Source organism: Aotus nancymaae, unplaced genomic scaffold, assembly GCF_030222135.1.
Source record: "Aotus nancymaae isolate 86718 unplaced genomic scaffold, 86718_ANA_hifiasm-v0.15.2.pri h1tg000029l, whole genome shotgun sequence".
In the NCBI taxonomy this organism is placed as follows: domain Eukaryota; kingdom Metazoa; phylum Chordata; class Mammalia; order Primates; family Aotidae; genus Aotus; species Aotus nancymaae.
Window position 1 is genome coordinate 94,829,639 of NW_026988442.1, and position 19,880 is coordinate 94,849,518.

Here is a 19,880-nt window from a genome sequence, read left to right on the forward strand (position 1 = left end):
TCCCTATTTTGCAGATGGGCAAACTGAGGCACACAGCGCTTAAGGACAGTAAGGGCACACAAACCCAGGCACTCTGACTACAGTATGCACTTATACCCACCAACGCCTCAAAAACAACAGAGGACGATGGAAGACAAAATCAAAGGCACAGAGTAGCACAAAGAAACCGTCGTAAATCTAGAGGCTCACCTGGCACAGGTAACAGTATTGGAAGCAAGTGATTATTTTTGCAATGTTGAAATTTCAAAACTAGGGAATTACGGCATTTACTTTCACAGCCTTGACATTTTAAAATGTTCAGTACTGTTAACTCCAACCAGGCAAATGTAACACAAGAGAACTTGTAAGTGACCTAAGGAAAAGGTCCCATGGAAAATCTACATTCTGCATCCCCCTGCAGGTCACATTCCTGTGGCCCCTGCTGAGCTCTGCTCCTGCACTGAGCTCACCTTGCCAGAGTCAGCTGTGGATGCTTCCCAGTCACACTCATTATAATTGCCTGCTTTAACTAGTATTACACAAATGGTCAAAATGTGAATGAGAAGAAGGCAGACACAGTTTCTATGGCAACTAAGACACTACAGGAGAGACTAAGTAAAGGAAGGTCACTTTTACAAATCACCATCAAACAGGGAATTGAGAAAGCTATAAAAGATGGGGCACGGGAGGACTACAGTCCCAAAATCTACAAGTCTGCTCTTGGACTTACCCCTGGAAACTGCAGTGCAATGACGTGTCATGAGGATGGTCTCTACAAGACAGAAACAGAAGACTCCAACCAAAGGAGCCAACTCAAGCAAACACCTCGACCCCACATCTCGCGAGAGCCGAACGAGCGCCCACTAGCGGGTTAAATCACAGCACGATGTTTACAGAACGTCTACAGCACTCCGTACCTTCTCAGTTGGCTGACTGACCACTAGTCCCAATCGCACTCAACGGAAAGCCATAACCAGCTCTGTGCAGGACTAGGAGGGTTCCTGTGGACTAGCTCTAGGCAGTGAGACCCTGGCAGACAGGATGGCATGGAGGTGGCAAAGCACCCATCTGGTTGTCAGCACAAGCTGCTATGCATCAACCACAAACCCACCTGACCCTTCCACCCAAGCCAGTCTGGGGTCTGCCTGGTCACCCGCCTAAGGTCAGCCTAAGGTCAGCCTAAGGCAGGCTGGCCACAGTGCCCACTGGCTCAGCCCCTCACGTGGCAAGCATTCCGAGTACTGCCCGTGAGAGTGCTACCACTACTCCACTGAGGAGAGCTAAGGGCAAGGACGAACTCATTTCCACAAGTGCCCTAAACAACCATGTCTGCAATATCTGTGCTCTCTATACAGTAAGAAACAATGGCAACTGCCTTATTCTGTGCTCTGGAAGCCGAGGGAGAGGCTGGGTCTCACGTGGCATGTCTAGGACTTAAAACCCACCACCCCCATAGGATCCCAACAGAAAAATGCGCAAAGGAAAATAATTCATAGAAGGGGATGTAAACTGAAGCAACGCGATGATTCCACTTGAGACCTACGGAAGCTGTCAAAACTTTTAAAGCACAACGGGCAGTCTTTACAGGATTTCAGATAAACCACTGCATCAGCAACTGCCAGTGGCATTATAAGTTGGTAAATTATTCTGGAATCAACTTGGTAAAATGCTATCCAGATTTAACGTGTATTATCAGATGAAATTATCAAAAATCTAGGATGTCTCTTAAACTAATCCAGAGATAGAGAAAGGAGGCTGAGGTAGAGATAAAAGATTAGACATGAGGTGCTAACTGCTGAAGCCAGTGGTGGGAACCTGATAGTTCATTACTCCACCATCTCTATTTTTTATGTTTGAAATCTCTTATATTTTTAAATCATATCCCAAAAAACCCTCAAAAATGTCTATGCCTCTTGACATATTAACAGAGATGCTCCTCAGCTTACAGTGGGGTTACCTCCCAATAAACCCATCCTAAGTTGAAAACATCATGGTCAAAATGCACTTAATACAGCTAACTTACCGAACATCACAGCTTAGCACAGCCTACCTTCAACTGCTCAGAGCACTTACATGAGCCTGCAGCTGGGAAAATCAACTAACGCAGAGCCTACTATAATCAGATGCTGAAGAGCTCATGTAACTGAGTACTATACTGAGAGTGAAGTACGGGTTCTACTGAACGCACATTGTTTTTGCACCATTGTAAAGCCAAAAAATCATTAAGTCGAACCATCCTGAGTGGGGGGGGGGCCTGTCTGCGTATAGATACATTCTAATTGGAAAAAAAGAAAAAGAAAGAAACATATTCTAGGTCAGGCGCAGTGGCTCATGCCTGTAATCCCAGCACTTTGGGAGGCCGAGGCGGGTGGGTCACCCGAGGTGAGGAGTTTGAGACCAGCCTGACCAACATGGTGAAATCCCATCTCTACTAAAAATACAAAATGAGCTGGGTGTGGTGGCGCGTGCCTGTGGTCCCAGCTACTTGGGAGGCTAAGGCAGGAGAATCATTTGAACCTGGGAAGTGGAGGTTGCAGTGAGCTGAGATCGTGCCATTGCACTCCAGCCTGGGCAACAAGAGCGAAACAAGACAGGGACAGGGACAGGGACAGGAAAGGGGAAAGGAATAATACATATTCAGTAGGAACAAAAAGGAAAATGACTAAACATGTTCAAAGCAGTATCCACAACAGCAAAAAGAAAAAGAAAAGAAAAGAAAAGGTGGGGGAGAGAGAGAAAGAAAAACAGCCAACACTGCGAGGCTTAGTAACACCTCAGCCAATATAATAGGCAATTACTAAAAATAGGAGTATTACATAGCACTTGGGACAATACACAGAATATTTATAAACAAGACTAGAAATACAAACACATGTTTATAAGGAGAAAAAAAAAATTATTATTTTTTTTAAGATGGATTCTCGCTCTGTCACCAGGCTGGAGTGCAGTGGCACGATCTTGGCTCACTCCTGGATTCAGGCAATTCTCCTGCCTCAGCCTCCCGAGTAGCTGGGACTACAGGCATGTGCCACCACGCCCAGCTAATTTTTTGTATTTTCAGTAGAGATGGGGTTTCACTATGTTGGCCAGGATGGACTCAATCTCTTGACCTCATGATCTGCCCACCTCAGCCTCCCAAAGTACTGGGATTACAGGCGTGAGCCACTGCGCCCAGTCAAGGAGAAAATACAGCAGGTCCCAAATAATACTGTTTTACTTAACGTAGTTTCATTATAACATTGATAAGAAGAAAAGAATTGATGCACCTCTGGGCACCACCTGTGTGAGTTTGAAGGTTTTTTTCCATGTCTGTGTGAGTTTTCTCCAGATAGTCCAGTTCCTTCCCATCCCAAAGATGTGCCCCTTAGGTGAATTGGTGTGTCTAAACTGTCCCAGTCGGAGTGAGAGTGGGTCTGGGTGAGTGTGCCCCGCAATGGGATGGCATCCTATCCATGGTGAATTCCCCACCTTGAGCCCTGAGCTGCTGGGAAAGGGTCTCGCCACCCATGGTCATGAACTAACTGAGTAAATCATTATCTTACTTGTGTTTATTAATCTTTCTTACATGTATGTATAGCTCACATTAATTTCAATGGTTATTAGAAGTGGTGATGTTTTTGTGACCAGAAATAAGCCACAGAAACTTAACTCTTGTTTATACCAATTAGCCTACAGTAAAACTGGTTTTGTTACATGTTTCACTGGAAGTCACATTTTCCAATAATCTACTGCTGATGTGAAGTGAGAACTTACTGTAATTCAAACGAAAATATCTGTGCTAGGCTCACAAGACAATGGACAAATATTTAAACTGTCATAATTACTTATTATTATTTTATTGGTTTTCAACTTGACATGAAAAAAAGTCAAGCAAAGTAGAATCCTCCAAAGTCCATGCTAGTTGGGTGAATCTGCCTCAGATTCCCAGAACAGAGGAGTATGAGATTTCCCTATTTCTACTCTAGAACCCATTTTAAGTGCTAAATGCATCAAAAGCCAAAGCAACCACCAACAACACAAGGACACCATCTCAAATTGCAACCCGGAGGTCTTGACTTCCCTGGGCACCACTATTAGTGACCACGCTTCTGGTACCAGCTTGCTCCCACTGCGTCTGTGCTGAGACACCATGCTGGCTTTGCTCACAGCCCGGAACCACTCCTCCTCCTGCAAACCTCCCCATTTCCGTCTCTTCTGAACTTGGCCTCTGGTTCCAGCCCACCCACCTGCGCATCCGCCTGTGCTATGGTGCTGTGCCCACTGCGTCTGCCCAGCCTCACTTCACAGGAACTATCAGCCACAGCTCTGCCCTCCCCACCCTCACTGCCACGCCAGCACCATGCCGCCCCAGCAAGTGGCCAGCATTGTCCCACAACTTTACCCTGCCGACCCCCTTGCCCAGTGACGCCCTACATCAGTCACTCACGCCTGCCATGTGTTTCATGTGACATGGAGAATAGAAAGAACAGACTCCAAGCCCAGAATAAATACAAGCCCTTCTACTCCACTGTGAAACAGAACATCACCTCGGCAGTGACAACTTTCCAAGGATGTCACCAGAAGGAGAACAGCTGAAAGGTCACCTCTCATCCCTTAAAACGGGCCTCTTACTTTGATTGCTTCTTAACGTAAGTGAATCCCGATGAGTACAGATTCCTTCTGAGAACTAATGCAGACACAACAGCAAAGTTCTAAAAATCAAGCCTACTCTAGGCTTGCAGAGCAGTATGAAACTACCAAAGGCTTTTTTTTAAAGCGTAACAACAGAGCGATTTACGGTCCACAACCAGAAAATATAGCTTACTTAAACTGAAAAATAAAATGTTTATAGGTCTCTCTGGTCTACTCAGTAAATGGAGAGAAATGAGGCAGGAAAGGCTGGCGTGAGTTACCTGCATATGGGTACTGGTAGGGCACAGCATACGCCTGCCCGTCCGCAGCATAGACAACTTGAGTTCCTGGCGGGTACGCACCACCGTATGGCCCGTAGCCGTACGCCTGCTGAGAAGAAACAGGCCCATTAGAAATACAATTGTGAAACCTCTGGTAAAGTAGTAAAATTGGGTCTCCAGGTTGCAATCGATAAAATTTAACAGTCAATTAAAAAAACAAAACAAAACATGAAACAGTGTGGTGACGCCCCCTTTGTTCTAAAATTACTCACAAAAAATACAACTGAAGCCCACTTTCAGGCTACAGAACGAAGAAGGCAGAAAAACACAACAAAAGAAGAGAACTGACTTGCATGAGATTTGGATTTCAATTCAGCTGTACCGTTAACCCGACCCTCAGTAAGTCCCCCGGGCCTTCCTCTGCCCATCTGTAAAATAAGGTTGAACCGCGTGAAAATGAGATTCACCAAAACCACTCTCCAGGCAAAGCCAGCCTCGAAGCAGAATCCTTTCTGGCCCAAGTCTGGCAATTCCAGGCACAGCATGGAAGATGAGGGTGCCGTGAAGTGTGGCACCCGGGCAGGTGACCGATGGTTTTCTGGCCGCACACACCCATCAAAGGGCACAGCCAGAACCGGGCAGCAGTCCCACCACCGCTGACTGTGTGAATAACCACTATATGCTGAGAAATACTGAAATCAAAGACTGGCCTTCCATATGTACTCACAGCTGAGAGGGAATCAGACACACAGACACAACTGATGTCGTTCTGTGACAAGTGCTCTCATACAGGGAGAACAAAGGTATGGCCAGGCAAACGTGTGTGTAGATCTAAACCTGGTATCGTACAAAAGCAGGAGACAAGAGGTTTCTAGAAGATGGAGTAGACATTCTTTCCCACGTTCCTCCTAAGTACAACTACAATCTCTGGGCCTTATATACAAAGCAAACACAAGAAGATTGAAGAGTGACAAGACAGATGGGCTAGGAACGTTAGCACACGAGGGAGGATGCACGGTAGGTCACCCAGGATTCCTTTTCGCTTCACACATCCCAAACTGGACAATGGGGAAGGTGGCAAGCTGGAAGTGCCAATCAGTGCAAACCATAAAGGCCCTAAGAGCTGCTCTCTTTAACAAAGACCCTAAACAGGAAAGGGGCAACCTAGCAAGACAGACATTTTTAGAAAATAACCTCTCTACTCCAGGGAACCACCACAGAAAAACCCGCAGCCTCACACCAGCAAAGGCCAAGTGTGAAGAGCCTGAATTTCCGTGCTCATAAGACTACAGCAGGGTACCACCAGGCCCTCAGAATACTGTCGAATAAGGCTGAGTGAGAGACTGAGAATTTCTTCCCGGCCAGACAGAAACAAAACACCCCCAACCCACTGGACAGTGTCCATGGAGACCTTGTGGGGAGCCAGAACCCCACTCCCACCCAGCAGAAATAAGATGCCCTCCCTATCCCACTGAGATGGATCAGCAGAGGCCGAGTGGAGAGTGAGTCTTTCAGGCCCTCTCAGTGGCAGCCGTGGTATCAGTGGAGGCTGTGGGGGGAGCAGTAAGAAGGAGCCTTTCCTCTTCCCAGACAGGGTGTCTCAGTGGAGATCTAGTGAGAACCCGAATTCACAACCCCCTCTGTAGTAACAAGAAGCCTGGCCCATGAGTGTCAACTGAGGCCCAAGGAGAGCCTGGGCTTCCACCTCCATCTGGCAGAAATAAAGCAGCCCCAGAAGGAGGTCTGCTAAAACACGAGATTTAACTAAGATTCAGAGTCTTACAGTACTTAAAATGTCCAGCTTTTCATCAAAAGCCATTCATCATACCAAGAACCAGGAAGATCTCAACTAAATGAAAAAAGACAGCAACAAAAAACACTAACACCAAGATGGCAAAGATGCTGGAATTATCTGGAAAGATTTTAAAGCAGCCATCATAAAAACCTTTCGACAATTATGAACACACTGGAAATATAAAATACCTACCATAAAAGAGAAATCTCAGTAAAGAGTATACAAAGACATGCATTCGGTATTTTATATATCAAGATACAAAGAATAACCAAAGAGAAATTTCAGAACTAAGAAATACAATAACCAATTTAAATGGTTCAACGAATGGGCCCAACACCACAATGGAGATGACGAAGTGAAGAGTCCGTAAGTGTGAATATAAAGGGCAGAAACTACCCAATCAGAACACAACAGAGGAAAAACAGACTGAAGTGAAAAAAAAAAAAAATGAGCTTCTCTGGGACACACGAGACTAACAGGGACGTCATCAGAGTGCCAGAAGGAGGGTAGAAGGAGGCTGGGGCTAGAAAAGCGCTCAAGAATAATGGTTCAAAATTTCCCAAATTTAGCAAAAAACCCAAGCCTGTATATTCAAGAAGCTGAATGAATACCAAACAGAGTAAACCCAAAGAAATCCACACAAACACATACATTATAGTCAAATGTTTGAAAACCAAAGGCCACAGAGCAAGCAGAAGGGAGGAAATAAAAGAGCAGAATCAATAAAATTGAGAGACAGAAAAAGTGAATGAAACAAAGTTATTTCTTTGCAACAATTCATAATATTAATAAAACGTTTAGTAAACTGTCAAAAAGAGAAAAATCGAATCAGCAGTATCAGGAATGAATGAACTGGATGGTACGTTACTACAGACTCTGAAGACAGCACATAAATCAGACAACTTACAGGAAAAGGAACAATTCCACAAAAAGTACAAACTATCAACACCTGCCCCATACAGACTAGAAAATGTGAGTGGACCAGTAACTACTAACAAAGACGCATCTGCGGTAGGCCCGAGGAAAGGTCATGTGAGGAGACAGGGAGAAAGGGGTCATGCGCAAGTCCAGGGGAGGCCTTAGGAGAACCAGCGCTGCCGGCACCTTGACCTTGGGCTTCAGCCTCCAGAACTGCGATGAACAGACGTGTGCTGGTTAAGCCAAAACAAAGGAAAAAGAAAACAGAATTTTTCATGTAAAATCCCCCAAAAGAGAAATCTCCAGGCCCTGATAGTTTCAATGAAGATTTCTACCAAATTTTAAAAAAGAATTAATGCCAATTCTACACAATTTCTTCCAGAAGAGAAAAGCAGAAAACCACTTTCCGATTCATTCTATAAGGCTAGTATTGCCTTGATAAAATAAGACAAAGTATAAAAAAAGAAAACTATAGACCAATATCCCTCATGAATATAGATGTAAAAATCCTTAACAAATATCAGTAATTGAATTCAGCAATAAATAAAAAGAATCATACACCATGACAAGCAGACTTTATTCCAGGGAATGCAAAGCTGGTTCAGTATGTGAAAACCAATCACTATAATCCACCATATGAGCAGGCTAGAAAGAAGAAAAAATAATAATCATAACCATATTAATTACTGCAGAAAAAGTATTTAACAAAATCACTTTGGGAGGCCCAGGCAGGAAGATCGCTTGAGGCCAGGAGTTCAAGACCAACCTGGGCAACACAGCAAGATCCTGTCTCCACCAAAAAAAAAAAAATTTTTTTTGCAGACGTGGTGGCACAGGAGGCTAAGGCAGGAAGATCACCTGAGCCCCGGAGTTCAAGGCTGCAGCGAGCTAATGATAGCACCACTGCACTCCAGCCTGGGTGACAAAGTGAGACCCCATCTCTGGGAAAAAAGAAAAAAAACTGACACCCATTCATGATAAATGGAATTCACTCTTGGAAACCAGAAAGAGAGAACTCCTAAATCTAATAAAGAATGACTACAAAAAACCTCCAGCTAACAGCATACTTAATGAATGCATTAAATACTAAATAAATGCATATGTAAAACCAAATACTAAATTCAGCACGAACACGAGGTCAGGAGATTGAGACCAGCCTGGCCAACATAGTGAAACCCTGTCTCTACTAAATATAAAAAGTTAGCCGGGCATGATGGTGTGTGCCTGTAGTCCCAGCTACGCAGGAGGCTGAGGCAGGGGAATCACGTGAACCGGGAAGGCAGAGATTGCAGGGAGCGGAGACTACGCCACTGCACTCCAGCCTGGGCGACAAAGCGAGACTCCGTCTCAAAAAAAAAAAAAAAAAAACAGTAAATTCTTAAAACTGAATACATCTCCCCTAAAATCAGGAACAAGGCAAGAATGTCTTCTCTCACCACTGCTACTAACATATCTGCAGGTCTAACCAAGGCAATAAGGCAAGGTAAGAAAACAGATGGCACACAGATTAGAAAGAAAGAAAGAAAACTGTTCCTATTTGTAGATGACATGATTGCCTATGTAGTATATCCCAAAAAATCTACAGGAAAAGGAACTAGAGTAAGTGAGCTTAGAAAGTTTACAGGCTGCTGGTGGGATGCTGTGGCTCACCCCTGTAATCCCAGAACTTTGGGAGGCTGAGGGAGATGGATCACCTCAGGTCAGGAGTTCAAGACCAGCCTGGCCAACATGGTGAAACCCTGTCTCTACTAAAAACACAAAAAATCAGCCAGGCATGGTGGTGGATGCCTATAATACCATCTCGGGAGGCTGAGGCAGGAGAATCTCTTGAACCCGGGAGGCAAAGTTGCCGTGAGTCAAGATCGCGCCATTGCACTCCAGCCTGGGCAATAAAATTCCCTCTCAAAAAAAAAAAAAAGAAAAAGAAAGTTTACAGACTGCAAGGTCAACCCACAAAAACCAATTCTATAAGAAGTGGCAATAAATACAAGAAAACTAAAACTAAAAATGTAATACCATATGCAATCACTAAAAAAAAGTGAAATACTTGTAAATCTAACAAGACATATATGGGATTTTTATACTGAAAACCTCAAAATGCTGATGAAAAAATTAAAGAGGATCTAAATACACAGGCAGCCCGTGTTTATAACTGGAAGATTCAACATTAAATAAAGATGTCCTTACTCTCCAAATAAATATGATACACAGGTTTAAGGCAATTCCTGCAAAAGCCTTGCAAGATTCCAGAAAGGAATCAAGAGGGCGCTGATCAGTCCACCCAGTTCCGACACTTGTTATGTAGCCACAGTAATTAAGACCGTGTGGTACCAAAGGAAGGTGACCACACAGGACGATGGGACAGACCACAGACCTCAGCAATCGATACACACAACGGAGCCCTGAAACAGACATATATCTTACATAAAAATAATTCAAAATCAATACAGACTAACTATAAAACCTAAGACTATAAAACTTTCAGAAAATAATGTAGGAGAAAATCTCAGGAAACTTGGGCTAGGTTTGTCAGGCTAAGTTTAGCCTAACAGCAAAAGCACGATCAAAAGGAAAGGCCAATAAATCAGAACGTGCCAAAATGTTTAATTCTGTGAAAGGCCTTGTGAGGAAAAAGGTAAGTTACAGACCACATGTAGACTGAGCATCTCTAATCTGAAAATCTGAAATGCTTCAACATGAGACAGTGGTACCTTTCTTTGCTTTCTGCTAGCTCAGCATACAAACTTTGTTTCATGCACAAAATGATTAAAAATATTGTATAAAATTACCTTCAAGATATGTAGATAAGGTGTATACAAAACATAAATAAATTTTGTGTTTAGACATAGGTTCCATCCCCAAGGTATCTCGCTACCTAGGTAAATATTCCAAAATCCAAAAAAATCTGTTATCCAGAACACTTCTGGTCCTAGGCATTTTGGATAAGGGCTACTCAACCTGTATCTAAAAATAATTCATGTCCGGCCGCGGTGGCTCACACCTGTAATCCCAGCACTTTGAGAGGCCAAGGCGGGCGGACTGCCTGAGCTCAGGTTCGCATCCAACCAAGGCAACGTGGTGAAACCCTGTCTCTACTAAAATACAAAAAATTAGCCGGACGTGGTGGCATGCGCCTGTAGTCCCAGCTACTCAGGACACTGAGGCAGGAGAAGGAGAAGTGCTTGAATCCAGGAGGCGGAGGTTGCAGTGAGCCGAGATCAAGCCACTGCACCCCAGCCTGGCAACAAAATGAGACTCTGTCTCAAAAAAAAAAAAAAGGATTCATTTCTCAAACATATATGTAAGAATGATGAAAGTTAAACATTAAAAAACATACATTTAGAAAATTAGGCAAAAGACATGAAGAAACATTTCACTGAAGAAAACATAGAGATGGCAAATAAAAACATGAACGGATGGTCAATATCACTAGCGATTAGGAAAATACAAAAATCAGACCACAATGAGTATCAATACACACATCAGAACAGAATAAAAAACAGTGACAACACCAACCACCGGTAAGAATACAGAGAAACTGAATTATTCACCTACTGCTGATGGGAAAGTCAAGTCACTGGAAAGTAGTTTTTCAGTTCTGTTAAAAACTAAACATAAATTTACTGTACATATGACCCAGCAATTGCACATCTGGGCATTTATCTCAGAGAAAGGGAACTTCGTACCTGCACCACAACCTGTACACGAGTGTTCACATTAGGTTTGCTGCTAACAGCAAAAGCTGGAAGCAACCAAAATGTCCCTCAATACAAAATGTGGCACATACATCCCACAGAATACCAGTCAGCAATAAAAAGGACTATTGATAGAGACAGATCTCCAGGGCAGATGCTGAGTGAAAAACGTTAAACTCACAAGACCACACACTATATGATTTCATTTATGTGACACTGTTGAAATGGCAGAGCTATGGAGCTGGAGAACAGTTCAGTGATTGACAGGGATGGGCATGACTATAAAAGGGTGTCACAGCAGGAAGATTTTGTGAAGAATTCTTAACTGGATTGAGGTGGCAGCTACACAATCTACACAAGTGAGAAAAATGACACTGGATTAGTTTTAGACACCGCACCAATTCCAAATTCCTGGGTTTAATTTGATCTAATATTAACAAATGGGGAAACCAGGTAAAAAGCACATGGGACTCTCAACGCTATCTCTGTAACTTCTTGGGAATCTATAATTATTTCAAAATTCAATTTAAAAAAAAAGCAGCACGTTCCGCACAACAGACTTACATACATACCACCAGCTCAGTCGGCACCCCAACAAGGGACATCCCAAGATATTTGACATGATGTTTTTAAGGGTTATCTTCCCCAAAATGTGGCATTTTTTCTGACTATAAGGAGAATTCAAGTAATTCATTCCATATAAACTACAGATCATCAAAATATCATTACCCAAAGCAAGTATCAATACGATGCATTTTAGGTCTATCTTAAAAACAAACTGTGTTACACATTAATACAGCACATTACAATGTGCTCAACTATATAAAATAGTTGATTTATTTCATGAAAACAAAAGTTGATAAGAAAACATCCGTTTAAAGAAGAAATGGTTTAGGCCGGGCACAGTGGCTCATGCCTGTAATCCCAGCACTTTGGGAGGCTGAGGCAGCTGGATCACGAGGTCAGGAGATCAAGACCATCCTGACTAACACAATGAAACCCCGTCTCCACTAAAAATACAAAAATTAGTTGGCTGTGGTGGCGCCTGCTTGTAGCCCCAGCTACTCGAGAGACTGAGGCAGGAGAATCGCTTGATTGAACCCAGGGAGGCAGAGGTTGCAGTGAGCTGTGAGCTGAGATCATGCCACAGCGCTCCAGCCTAGATGACAGAGCGAGACTCCACCTCAAAAAAAAAAAAAAAAAAAAAAAAAGGAAGAAATGGTTTAGAGTATGTTTCTAATTTCATTTAAAGAAACAAAACAAAGCAGGACAGCAGCAGAGACCCCAAGCTTCCCTCATCTGGAGGCTCGGGGTTCTCCCTACCTCAGGGGCCGGTGCAGCGTAAGCCGTGTATGGTGGAGGGGAGGAAACCACGGATGTCTCATCAGTCATGACTGCAGAGCCCACATACGCCTGTGGGAGAGAGGAGAGGGTGAGAGCAGGATAGCTTCCCAGCAGCTGTGTGCTCAATGATGCTGTGCATGTGTCCCTTTTATTTAGCAAATTAAAAATTTTAAAGGACGAAAAGCTACATAGCTCTCTGCAAAGGAGGAAAAACTCCCCCAGTCCAGTGGGGGCACCTAGCCCTACTCTGGTGTCCTCTAAATGCAGGAGCAAAGTGGCCCTCATTCAGCCCCTAGCAGGATTAGGGCTCTCACAGATAGGAAGGCACTCAGAGGTCCCACTGTTACCCAATACCTTTTAAAAGCTATTATACCAGGCCAGGAGCAATGGCTCATACCTGTAATCCCAACACTTTGGGAGTCTGGGTGACCGGATTGCTAGAGCCCAGGAGTTCAAGGCCAGCCTAGGTAACAGGGAGAGCCCATCTCTACAAAAAACAAAAATTAGGTGGGCATGGTGCTTATGGCCCCAGCTACTCAGGAGGCTAAGTCTGAAGGATCACTTGAGCCCGGGAGGTCGAGACTGCAGTGAGCCAAAATTGAGCCACTGTACTCCAGCCTGGGCAACAGAGCAAGACCCTGTCTCCAAAAAAAAAAAAAAAAAGATGTTACAGCACTCTCGACATCCTTTATTCACAAATAAAAACCCTACAATCTAAAATGTATCAGAGACATGTCCTATACACAGTCTGTTTTTACCTTAAAAAACAAATTCTTCATTAAATTACTCCCCAATGTAATTTAAAGAAAAACATGTTAGTTCTTTTTAAAAAAAAAAAAAAAAAAAATCTGGCCAGGCTCAGTGGCTCACACCTGTAATCCCAGCACTTTGGGAGGCCGAGGCGGATGGATCATGAGGTCAAGAGTTCAAGACCAGCCTGACCAACATGGTACAACCCCGTCTCCACTAAAAATACAAAAATTAACCAGTCGTGGTGGTAGGCACCTGTAATCCCAGCTACTCCGGAGGCTGAGGCAGGAGAATCACTTGAACCCAGGAGGCAGAGGTTGCAGTGAGCTGAGATCGCGCCACTGCACTCCAGCCTGGGTGACAGAGAGAGACTCTGTCTCAAAAAAAAAAAAAAAAAAATCCATACAAAGAATCAGTTGGGGATCTTGCCCTTAACTGTATGGATCATTAATACTAATTTTACCCACAGAAAGCATTTTCACAAAGAAAAGGTACCCGCAGCTGTAGAGTAAGCTTAGAATGAAGTTCTGTGTTGTGCTAACACTGACACTTGGGTATCAAGCCTTTTACCTTCTTCTCCCACACGCACACATTCTTGTGTAAGCTTGATCCACCTTCTTCTTTTCTTACAGAGATAAAAGAGGAAAAAATCCCATCTAAAGAATGAAAGCTCTGACCAGAGTAACACTCCCTTGATCCCTGACAGATAAAGATGGCATTACAAGCTCTACAAATGGGGTTCACTGTCTCAGTGACCTCCTAAGGCCAGAAACAGGACAAGAGACAAGTACAAGTCACAGAAAGGTTTGTTTCACAAGGCTGAGCTCCTGTGCATAAAAAGGATCCTGCAATTCTTTCTGAGCCTTTACCGCAAACCACAGCAGAATTCAAAGTGTTGCAGAACTTTGAGAAATACAAACATTTCTAGAAAGCAACACTGAAACAAGCATGCCTGTGTGAGGAGGGTGCCTGCTGCCAAAACGTTTGGCAAACCCAGCTTGCTCACTGTTGGTTAAAGGCGCCCTGCCCAGTGCTACCCGCCCAGTCATGGCTGGATGGCCAGGAAACCCATTTTCCCCCTACTCCAATCTCCAATTGTTACGTAAGACCATGTGAAAACATTACTGGTGGCTGGGTGTGGTGGCTCACACCTGTAATCCCAGCACCTTGGGAGGTGGAAGTGGGAGGATCACTTGAGCCCAGGAGTTCAATACCAGCCTGGGTAATATAGTGAGACCTCCTCTCTACAAAAAAAAAACTTTAAATAAGCTGGGCATGGTAGCATGGGCCTGTAGACCCAGCTACTGGGAAGGGGAGGCTGAGGCGGGAGGACCACTTGAGCCCAGGAGGTAGAGGTTGCAGTGAGCAGCACCACTGCATTCCAGCCTGGGTAAAAGAGTGAGACCTTGTCACAAAAAAAAAAAAAAAAAAAATTATTGATGATTGTATTAGCAACTTACTGTGTTTGTCCTAGAATCTTGGAGTGTAAATTTCCAGGCCCTGGAGAAAAGAAAAAGGGTACTTAATATTTAAGGCAATCCAACATTTCAATGATTCTCAAACCTGGGTTGGCATCAGAATTCCTGAAGAGATCTGCTTAAAGAACAGGTCTTCAGGCCTTGCCTCAAACCACTTGAGACATGCACTAGGAATATATATTTTTAAAAACTACATCTACAATAGATGCATAGTATTTAAAACATCATCTATACAATACTTTTTACTTTTTAATAAATGCAAAATGTACGGCCACGTGCTTTGTCAGATCACGGCATACACACAGATCTACTTCCTGTTAACAGTTTTGTAATATTCCATGATATGAGTACATTTAGATTGTTAGCAATTGTCAACATTAAAAAGAATGGTGGGGACCAGATGCAGTGCCTCATGCCTATAATCCAAGCACTTTGGAAGGCCAAGGCAGGGGGATCACCTGAGCCCAGGAGTTCAAGACCAGCCTGGGCAACATAGTAAAATCCCAGCTCTACAAAAAACATAAACATTAGCCGGGCATGGTGGTGCATGCCTATAGTCCCAGCTACTTGGGAGGCTGAGGTGGGAGAATAGCTTCCTCCAGGGAGGTCAAGGCTATAGTGAGCCAAGATCATACCAGTGCATTCCAGCCTGGATGAAAGAGAGAGACCCTGTCTCAAGAAAAATAGAAAAAAGAATGCTATTAACATATTAACACGCCTATTACCCTTGCACTCTTATGTAAACATTTCCATAGGGCAAATTCCAAAGACTGAAACTGCTAGGTCAAAGGATATAAACAGAATTTCAGCAGGTATTGCAAAATGGCGCTGCAAAACGACTCTAACAATCTCTGTAACCTACCAGCTTTCCCCCATATTGTCAAAAAAAAAAAACTAGATATCTGACTCTTAAGTATCACAATTAAGTTTCTGCTTGAATTGATAGGCAAAAACATCTCTCATCCAGGCGCCATGGCTCACGCCTGTAATCCCAGCACTTTGGGAAGCCAAGGTAGGCAATCACCTGAGGTCAGTTCAAGACCAGCCTGGTCAACACGGTGAAACCCTGCTTCTACTGAAAATACAAAATCAGTCAGGCGTGCTGGTGCATGCCTGTAATCTCAGCTACTCCGGAGGCTGAGGCAGGAGAACTGCTTGAACCCGGGAGGGAGACAGAGGTTTCAATGAGCGGAGATCACACCATTGCACTCCAGCCTGGGCTACAAGAGACTCCACCTCAAAAAAAAGCAGCCTCTCGTGCACCCGCTCATTCCTTCACCCCTTGCTCTTCTTACTAAGCTCAGCCCTCTTATCTTCATCAATCCCTTTCATTTTTATTCTCATTTACTCTCTCCCTAAGTTGAAAGATTCATTCATTTATTTTCAAGTGTTCTGGCTTTCTAAGGAATGCAGTTAAGTTGCAAAATTCCCCAACAGGTTCTGCACGCGGCATATCACCGTCACTCACTCTGCTAAAGGGTATCACACTGGATTATTCATACATGTCACACAGATTTTGCTGTCACTTCAGGTGGAAGAGTCTAGTAGGGCCTTTGGTCTGCAGATTCACTTCTGTTATTTCAGAACATTTTGCTTGCCCTGCATTTCTAACGACCTCTTTTGGGGTTCTATACTTTCTGCACGTCCATCATCTTTCTGAACTTTTTTTAGTGTTTCTAACATATCTCTGATCTTTTCTCCAAATCTTTTCATCCTTTTCCCCTCACTGAGATTACCTCCAGTCTCTTCCTCCACGCCAGTGATTCACTTTTCATTTGGGGTTGTATGCAAGGGAAGACCACTTTCATCAGACTATAATGTGAATGGCACCCTCTTGACAATGACAGACCTTCTAGATTATAGACACAGAAGAGCAGAAAAGAAACATAAATCTCTGCCCTCACATAGCAAATATTCTAAGGAAAGCAGATGATGAACAAGATAAACAGTTGGTAGATGGTGAGTGTGTATGCAGACAGGGAGATATAATTTTAAATACTATGGCCAGGAAAGCATTCCTGAAGACTCTGCTTCTGTTCCTTGGATTTTATTTTCCTCCACTCTAGGAGCTTTTCCTGAGGCTTGCATTTTCCTTTTCTTATTTTTCCTTCAAGGTATATCTGCATCGCTGCCAAGTCACTTCTTCACATCCTGCTCACTTTTTACATGGGAAGTGATATCTAAAACTTGTTTGCTCTGGTAAGGCAGGAGTTATTTCTCCTTGACACCCTCCCTACCTAATCTGGTAGCAGCTGGTAGCTCCACCCTGGTTCCACCTCTGTCCAGCCCAGCAACAGTTTGATGGCTAGGTATACCCGCAATCAGTATTCTATAATCTGAGGGCACAGGGCTGGAAGAGAAGGCAATTTCTTCTGAGATCGAGTAAGTCTTTTCTGAAAAATCTGGATCCTACACTCTCTTCTGAGCACATTCCTTTGAATGTCCCATGCTAAGGTTCACTTCACAGCCACAAAATTATCTAACTCCTGTGAGCTTCAGTGCCTTTCACTGCCCTGCAATGATGAGCCCTGGGAGAACCACCCAGCCTCTGCTGAGGTCCCAAGGACATCACATTCTCAAGGATTTTTCCTTAGCTTTTCCAAAAAATATCTTACTCTTTATCAGCATCACTCCAGACTACAGGGTAATACTAAACATTTGCAGTATTTAATTAACCCATCTTGTTACTGCTTCTGGGATTCAGATAGGATTAAAGAACATCTCCACAGAATCATCAATTTCCTTCTTTGGCTGTTTGTAGTTTGGGCTTGAAATCAAACTTCTTTATTTGGTTGCACCATTGAAATGTTTTCCTCTCAGGGAAGATGATCTAATCCATTTCACCACTGTTCTCAAAGGTCTCTATTATGGGGTTGAATTGTGTCCTCATGAAAAAGATATGCATAAATCCTGATCCCCAGTACCCACAAATGTTGGAATGTTATTTGGAAATAGGGTATTTGCATATGGAATCAAATTAAGATAAACAACTCACAGTGAATTAAGGTGGGTCCTTAATCCAGTACGACTGGTGTCCTTTATAAGAAAAGAGAATTCTGGACACAGACACAACAGAAGAAGGCCATGTGGCAACAGAGGCAGAGACCGAGGCAACGCGGCTGCCAGCCAAGGACACCAAAAACTACCAGCACCACAGACGCCAGGAGGAGGCGAGAAGGGACCCCATCCAGCATCGCAGAGGGAGCAGGGATCTGCGGACACAGATGCCAGACTTCCAGCCTCCAGAAATATGAGACAAGGAATTCCTGCCGTTTTTGTCACTTAGTGTTCAGCAATTTGTGACAGCAGCCCTAGGAACTCAGTTTCCTTACTCTTGCCTTTTTTGCTTTTCTGGCCATTTTATTTCAAGTGTGTTTCTTCTTAACAGAATATATTGCTGGACTTTGTATTTTCTGCTCAATCTCAGATCTTACTTTTTTCTTTTGAGATGGAGTCTCACTCTGTCACCAGACTGGAGTGCAGTGGCACCATCTCAGCTCACTGCAACCTCCGCCTCCTGGGTTCAAGCAATTCTCCTGCTTCAGTCTCCTGAGGAGCTGGGACTACAGACGCATGCTACCACGCCTGAGTGATTTTTTACATCTTTAGTAGAGACAGGGTTTCACTGTGTTAGTCAGGTCTTGATCTCCTGACCTCATGATCTGCCCACCTCAGCCTCCCAAAGTGCTGGGACTACAGGTGTGGGCCATGGCGCCCAGCCCTCAGATCTTCCTCTTTTTAGGCAAATTTCACCAAATCACATTTACTAAAATCACAGAAACTATCGGTCGAATTGTTGCCAGGACATTTACTGTTGTGCTTTATTAAGTTTTCTTTTCACGAGGAATATTTTCTGTTCTTTTTATTCTTCTAGTTTAAAAATATTATCCTCCACTTCCATCCGCCCAAATTTGTGCCCTTAAAATATGACACATGTATAAAGCTCTCTTTTACATCTAGGTTAAGAACCAACTCACTCATTCTTTCAGGCTAAACAAGACCAGCCCTTCAAGTATATATTTTTGCCTCTTCTCTCATGTGCTTTGCTTTTTTTTTGAGACAGGGTCTCACTCTGTTACCCAGGCTGAAGTGCAGTGGCGTGATCTCGGCTCACTGCAACCTCTTGCCTCCCAGACTCAAGCAATTCTCCCACCTCAGCCTCCTGAGTAGCTGTGACTACAGGCACACCCCACCACGCCCAGCTAATTTCTGTATTTTTAGTAGGGACAGGGTTTCACCACGTTGGAAAGGCTGGTCTCAAATTCCTGACCTTAGGTGATCCACATGCCTCAGCCTCCCCAAGTGTTCGGAGTCACCGCACCCAGCATTCTCCCATGTTTTGTTAGATTACTCTAAAATTCTAGTTCCAGATGTTTTTCCACTGTTTCTTTAAAAAATATTTTGTACATGTGATACTGTCCCCCAGTAGAGCAGAGCAGTTAAGGTCAAAGGGCTGCAGAACCAAGGGTTCAGATCGAGTCTAGCCTACCAGCTCTGAAGCCTGTAGGAAGTGCAGCAGGCAGCATGACAGCTCCAAAGACGCCCACCACCTAATCTCCATAGCTTATGCATACGCTGCCTTACAAGGTAAAAGGGATGCTGGGACCAGGTACAGTGGCTCACACCCGTAATCCCACCACTTTGGGAGGCCAAGGTGGGTGGATCACCTGAGCCCAGGGTTTGAGACCAGTGTGGGCAACATGGCAAAACCCCATTTGTACAAAAATTAGCTTGGCGTGATGACAAGCACCTGTAGTCCCAGCTACTTGGAAGACCGAGGCAGGAGAATTGCTTGAGCCCAGGAGGCAGAAGCTGCAGTGAGACAGCACTATTACACTCCAGCCTGGATGACAGGAGTGAAACCCTCTCTCAAAAAAAAGGTTGTGGGGGAAGCAGGGAAGCGGGATTCTGCAGCAAGAATTAAGACCAAGGACCTTGAGATGATGAGATTAACTTGGAATATCCAGGTGGGCCAAACTAATCTCGAATCCTTAAAACCGTGTAACCTTCCTGGCTGTGGAGAACCAGA

General features: G+C 43.9%; 1 protein-coding gene across 1 annotated transcript in view; it reads right to left on the reverse strand.

The window, feature by feature from the left end:
* The window catches only part of PLEKHB2 (pleckstrin homology domain containing B2), a 49,877-nt gene that overhangs the window by 4,222 nt on the left and 25,775 nt on the right, over nucleotides 1-19,880 (reverse strand). The window contains exons 5-8 of the mRNA XM_064382873.1: nucleotides 14,834-14,873; nucleotides 12,603-12,692; nucleotides 4,872-4,980; nucleotides 710-751 (exon numbers count right to left, since the gene is read on the reverse strand). Coding sequence (XP_064238943.1) covers nucleotides 710-751; nucleotides 4,872-4,980; nucleotides 12,603-12,692; nucleotides 14,834-14,873 — 281 coding nt within the window. The remainder of the gene's footprint in view (nucleotides 1-709; nucleotides 752-4,871; nucleotides 4,981-12,602; nucleotides 12,693-14,833; nucleotides 14,874-19,880) is intronic.